Source organism: Ornithodoros turicata, chromosome 10 (assembly GCF_037126465.1).
Source record: "Ornithodoros turicata isolate Travis chromosome 10, ASM3712646v1, whole genome shotgun sequence".
NCBI lineage: Eukaryota > Metazoa > Arthropoda > Arachnida > Ixodida > Argasidae > Ornithodoros > Ornithodoros turicata.
This window is the reverse complement of record NC_088210.1, coordinates 28350861-28357466: the sequence shown is the minus strand read 5'-3', so window position 1 is coordinate 28357466 and position 6606 is coordinate 28350861. Positions and strand designations below refer to the sequence as shown.

At 48.6% G+C, this 6606-nt stretch overlaps 1 protein-coding gene across 1 annotated transcript; it reads left to right on the top strand.

The window, feature by feature from the left end:
• The first annotated feature begins 848 nt into the window (after positions 1-848).
• On the top strand, positions 849-5848 carry LOC135369693 (GRB10-interacting GYF protein 2-like). Its single transcript, XM_064603201.1, has one exon. It carries the CDS (start codon positions 961-963, stop codon positions 4879-4881), a length of 3921 nt encoding a protein of 1306 aa, XP_064459271.1. The 5' UTR covers positions 849-960; the 3' UTR covers positions 4882-5848.
• The last annotated feature ends 758 nt before the right edge of the window (positions 5849-6606 follow it).

Sequence of the window (6606 nt, the reverse complement as noted above, 5' to 3'; positions counted from 1 at the left end):
ATTCTCCTGCTCTTTATTGTTCGCTGCTTTGAGTTCTTCCTGCTGAATATCCATATCGTGCTTCCTTTTAACACAATAAGTCACCGTCTTTTGCTCTATAGAGGCAAGACATGCTGGATTTGGAAAACGCATTAAAAGCCGTTTGTTAGTCGTAAATTTTAGGTATCTCGCGTAATCTAAGAAAGAACCCGACCTTTGCAAAGTAGAGACGAGTGGATGTTGGGCCAGCCGCCCTAAACGAAACTGCTATACTTACAATGCAAACTACTTGATTCGTGTCTTTATGTCCTGAAATGAAGGAATAAATTATCTGCGCGAGTGGCGGATCGGGGGGGGGGGGGGGAGATCGCCCCTCCCAAAACGCTAGGTTACACATTAGTTCACCCCCCTCCCCCCAAAGCGAGGGTCTATGTAATCCGCCCCTGGCGCGAGTTGGGGCATCAATGTCATATTTATTAAACACGCAGTTTAAAAATCTTACTTACCGTACCGTACAAAATAAAGTTCATTCGCTTCCTTACTTTTAATATAACATACCCCACAACCACCACCACCATTTCACAAGAGCGTATGACGCAGATGACAATGACTTTTTTCGCTGTAACTTCATCCCTCTCCACCGTCTTCATGCACATTCAAAAAGAGCAACAAAAAAGGAAAGTCAATAATTTCCAAATCGCTTTGGTTCCCTGCCACTGTTCATGTTTTGCATTTTGCCAAATGTGAGCAGAAAAGATGGCCTGCGAAAGATGGACGGTTCACCTCCAAGTTAGTTTCGGTTTCGATATACCACCTCGAAAACCACTGGTTACTGGCGCCATCTTCACGCATCATGAAAAGGGTGTACGAGTAAAGTCTGTGCCTGGTCCTCTATCTTTGTCGGCCATTTTGATCTCTGCTGTCGTGTCAGGAGTTAATTTTGCTTCCCAATCACACCTTTCGAGCTCATTGTGCCCCGTTATGGCTGAAACAACACTGAAGTTCGGTCCGGAATGGCTTCGGGCCCTCACGCAAACCAACGGAGTGAGCGCTGCGCCTACAACGGCGGGGCCAGCTAAGTACAAGCTTGCGGATTATCGGTACGGGAGAGAAGAAATGCTGGCACTTTTTGAGCAGTCTGCATGTATGCCCGAACCGTTACGAGAATTCCAACACCTGGCAGTCGAGAATTCTCAGTTGCCGCTCGCACTTGTGACAATGACCGAGGACGAGCAACGGATCTGGTCCCGATCGGTGAATAGTGACGCAGTACTGAGGCTGACCGTCGGTAAGGGGGCAGCTTCGGGTGCGGGGCCTGGTCGAGGCACGCGAGGAGTTTCCGTGGACCGTGGACGGGGCCGAGGTCGTGGCGGCACTTATCAAAGGGGCCTGAACAGCGAGGATGGTGGAGACAACCAGTTTGGTGCGTTTATACGGCCTCGACCGTTTGAGCGCAGCCAGAGCCTCAGTGAGCGCGACCAGCGGTGGGACGAGAAAAAACCCGACCGCCAGTTCCAGGGGAGGCCCAGCTTTGACGGAGATACCTCGACAGTTTTTCGGAAGGAAGGGAGACCCGTGGATAACTGGCGGTCCGGTCACGCGGAGGAGGACGAGAATTGGAGAAGCAAGGTATCAGCACAGCAGCCGACAGAAAAATGGAAGTCGTGGAGAAACCACAAGGCTGACGATGAAGATGCGTCAGCGCCCGATGGGTCGGTCAAGAAGGACAGCAATCGACATTGGATTGAGGACCATGGCTCACTATCCTCTGAACAGCTGCCAGAGTGGATAGAAGAGCAAGGGGATACAGAAAAAGTGGGAATATTTGACGGCAAAGGTGGCTTCTTGGAGACTAAGGACTCTGACGAAGAAAACTGGGAGGAGGAGGTCCCTGTAAAGCCTCCAGAGATTCCCAAACCACAAAGGGAAAACAAAGGGGCATCATCAAAGGAGGTGACACCAGTGTCTTCGAAAACTGATGTCACAGCTAGGCCATCATCCCCAGCTCCTGCACAGTCTTCACCTCCAAAACCACCAAAGTTGCCAACAAGAAGTCCACCCAAGGCAGTTCCGTCCCATCCGGACACACAAGCAAGCTTGCCACCTGGAAATAGTTTGAGGCAAAGTTGTCAGGATGCTTTGAAAGGTTCATCACCAAAAGAAGATAGCTTTGCTCACCTTGCAAAGGCAGCCGAAAACTTGATGGCAGAATGGACAGCTGAAGAAGAGAAAAAGTTTGTGTCTCACTCTGTGGCTGGGGACCAGAGCACACCAGAACAGTTTTACAAATGGCTCTACAAAGACCCACAGGGTGATGTACAAGGACCATTCACTTCAGCTGAAATGAGAGAATGGTTTGATGCAGGCTACTTCACAATGGAACTCATGGTGAAACGAGTGTGTGATGCTGCATTTTCAAAATTAGGTGCCCTAATTAAAAGCTGGAATGCTGTGCCCTTTGCAATAACTCACCAACCACCACCACTCAAACAACCTGCAGGTACAGATGTCAGTGCTCCACCAAACCTGGGTATACCAAGTCTCAGTGCTGCATGCCTCAGTACACCCAGCCTCAGTACACCTAGCCTCAGTACACCTGGCCTCGGCACTCCCAGCCTCGGCGCTCCCAGCCTCGGCGCTCCCAGCCTCGGCGCTCCCAGCCTCGGCACTTCCAGCCTCGGCGCTTCCAGCCTCGGTGCTCCCAGCCTCGGCACTCCCAGCCTTGGCCCACCCACACTTGGCATGCCAAACATGACTCACCCAGGGCTAGCAGGCCTCCTTCCAAGCACATTATCCTACTCTGCACACCAGCAGTACATGCAAGAAATATACCGAGCTACCGCTATGCAACAGATCATGAACCACTTAAAGACAAACGAAGCATTTGCAACCCTACCACCGGTGGAACAGAACAGAATCTGCTTGCAGTACTACATGGCTTCCCATCCGCTATCCAGGCCAGCAGGGTTTGGAGAGCCGGCACCATTAATGAACCTCCTGGGCTCCATGGGTATGCCATCCATTTATGGTGTTCCCCATTCTGTTCCAAAGGATCGCATAACTGAGGGGTGGCCACAAACACCGACTACGTCATCTGCAACGTCGTCAGGAGAAAGTCGTCCGCTGAGTGTTTGGGACACTGACCCCAGCATAGTTGCAGCTTCCATTGCGGAGCCTCCTAGAACGTTGACAGATTCCCTGTGGAGGACTCCTGTTATGTCACAGAACCTGATTGCAGAGCAGGCCATCGCAAAAGAACAGGAAGAGCATCGTCTGCAAGAGCTTAGGAAGCATGAGGAGGCAAGGCTAGAAGAAGAAAGAAAAAGAGCCATAGAAGAAGCCAAGAGGTTAGAGGAACAGAGAGAGCTAGAAGAGAAAAGGCGTCTCGAAGAAGCCGAGAGAGCCAGGCTTGAACAAGAACGAGTTGAAGCGGAGAGGAAACGCAAGGAAGAGGAGGAGATACAAAGGTTAGAAGAAGAGAAGAGGAAACGGGAAGAAGAAGAAGAGAGGCTGAGAAAGCAGAAGGAAGAGGAGGAACAGCAAAAGCGGGAGGAAGAACTTTTGTGGCAGCAAAGGTTGGAAGATGAGAGGAGGGCTAAGGCTGAGAGGAAAAAGAGAGAGGAGGAGCAGAGGAAAGCAGAAGAAAAACGGAAGCAAGAAGAGGCAAAAAGGGCGGCTGAAGAAAAGAAGAAGCAGGAAAAAGCAATGGAACAAGCAAAAGCTGCCAGTGAAAATTCTACATCACTGAAAAGCCCAAGCAAGTTGGCTGTTATTGACATTGATGAATTCATTGCACTCAAGCAGTCGAAACAGCCACCAAAGGCAGAGTTGCTCAAGTTTGAGAAACCACAACAAGCTCATGTGTGGGGCAGCAGTTCCAGTCAGCCTGCTTCTACTCTCTCTCTAGCTGAAATCCAAAGGTTGCAAGAAGAGAAGGAACGTGCTGCAATGGCAGAGAAGATGCAGCAGGCACGTAAACAACAAGAAGCACTAATTGCTATGCAGCAACAGCAACAACAGCAGCAACAGCAACAACTGAAAGCATCCTTGTCATGGGCATCAAAGGCCTCATCAGTGCCCGTTAAATCCCTGTCCGAGATCCAGCAAGAAGAGGCAGAGAGGGCTGACAAACTGAGGCGTGCACAGCAGCAGCAAAAGCAACAGCGTCATCAGGAACCCAGTTACCACCTCCCAGGTGCCTGGGGTGGTACTTCGAACAACTTGCTCAAGACGTTCAACAACACCTTCCAATATCTGGAGCATGCTCCTACAGAGGAAGACACCTGTCCTGGCTTCTGGGACGATGTGGTCAAGCCATCCGCTGCACCAGCGCCTGCCTCTTCAAACAGTGCCTTCCCAACATTGACTGGTCCCTCGGCCTCGTCTGCTGGACGCTCTTCTGGCAAGGGCCCCCACAGTAAAAAGGAAGAGGAACAGGTCATGAAACTTTTTGAGACATGCACCAAGGCATCAACAGATGAGCTTACCAAGTGGTGTATGAGTGTACTCGGCGGCATTCAGTCCTACCTGGACATCCCCACAGTGGTGGCCATCCTGAAGGACGTGGAGTCTCCGGCAGACTTGCACGAATACGTGCACTCGTTCTTTGGCAGCAGCTTGGACACCAAGGACTTTGTTCAGCAGTTCTTGAGGAGGAGGGAGGGGTGCCATAAGGGCTCCAGTGAGAGTGCGGAGAGATACGAGGTTCACAGACATACCACAGTGCCAAACGCGTCCCGGGACGAGGTCTCGCTGTCGTCCGACGGGTTCACAGCTGCGCGCAGTAAGAAAAAGAAGAAGAACAAGATGCAGAAGATGGACAGTTCTCTTCTGGGTTTCACGGTGCAGGCTGACCCATCCAGGGTGAACGTGGGAGAAATTGACCGTGGGGACGGCTTTTAAAGTGGGGGGAGGGGAGATCTCTCTTTATTTTGCCTTTGAGAAGACTTGTACATACTGAGCCACACCCACCCATAGTTATTTATTAAAGGGATGACTAAATAGAACATTTAAACTAGTTACCTTTGGCTCATCAGTTTTAGTTAGATTGTAATGATTTGCACTGGAGGTCTGTCCGCCATTTTTACAGTGAATACATTTTTTTTTATGAACAAAAAGCACTGGCTTAATTTCTGTGTACATGCCCTGAAATCACTTCTGCCTTGCATGATCATTGCTCAGTTACTGATGGTTCTTATTGTACATGAATGCCGTAGTTCGCTTTATTATTTTTTTTTCCCCTCTTCGCTTTTAATGCAGATACTGTGTGTGCCAGCATACCACATGTGTTACTAAGTGTCTAGTTGACTTCTGAATACTGCCAACACTGAGGGTTCTGGTCACCGCCCAAGTGAGTTTTGTCGCAGTGAGCTTTCAGGCCAAAAGTAGCATTGAACACATTCATCTTGCGAATATGTTTGAGCTTCTTTTTTTCCTTCCTTCAGCAGCAATTTGCATGCGAGTGCTATTCCCTCCCGCAGAATTTAGCTTTACAATTGTGATTTCATGGCGCCGATGTAGAATTGCACGGGGCATTGCTAGACAGCCGTACCGATGTAGTTTTTCCAGGCCTCCAAGCTCGATTTGCAAATACCGAAATGTCAACACAACTACTGCACTGTACCAGAAGCCATTTGTCCCCCCCTGTGCCCCTGTGTGTGGAAAGTTCAATGTGCAACATGCATAATGTAACAATGGAGTCTGGAAGATGCTGCAATATGCACTTGTACATACCAAATCAGCTCTAGTGCCTTAATGCTCAGACACGTGAGGTAATTGTTGTGATGTGGTTTTTTTGTAAGATATGACTGTTTTCCGTACAAGCTGTACAAGTTCCCCTCTCATCGAATAAACCATATTGGTTTTTGCAGATTTAGATTTTCTGCGTCGAACAGACGATGCGAATACGGCGGAAAAGCTGAGCTTAGACCCGAGACCGTTTTGGAACAGCTGGAGGAACCGGTGGTTGTCCGACGGCTTTCTGCTACACCCGCCTGCATTGTAATGAAAGAGCTTACCCATAGTATGAAAAGTAGCAGTCTGTGTACGAAAGGAATTAACAGCACAGCGATCCTTACACTCACTCATGATTTAAGGATACTCCACTCAAGGATTTAAGGATACTCCACTGAAAAAAAGAGGATGCCATACATAAATCTTTGCATTATTTTGAGTTCACTTCTACAGTGAGAGGGAGACCCTTAGAGCTTGTGTAATAGACAGCTCTATATAAGCCTAAAACAAGTAACAATCCTAGGAACAAGAACATACCTTTCTTTTAAACACAGACCACGGAAAATAATGTTCGACAGCTGGTTTTCAGCTCACCACAATCACGAAATCTGTGTTCTTGTAGTGCCTCTTCATATGATGCGACACGAAAAAGGTACTAGGACAAGAAAGTGACTGGCGGATGTGTTTTCTGAGGCATTGTCATGAAGCAGCAGAATTTTTAGGGTCTTTTCTATAATAATGTGGCGCTACTGAACATATACTTCGCTGTTGTATGCACCTGTCATTGCTATTTTAGGTGGAAAGCAATCAATGAGCAGTGTACTATCCCCTTAATTTTTTTTTTTTTTTTTCCTGCAGATGCAGTTTTGAATTGTTTAGGTGGCAAAGAATTTT

Bases quoted from the DNA above. Each gene is read 5' to 3' on its own strand.
- LOC135369693 (XM_064603201.1), top strand. From the start codon at position 961: ATGGCTGAAACAACACTGAAGTTCGGTCCGGAATGGCTTCGGGCCCTC.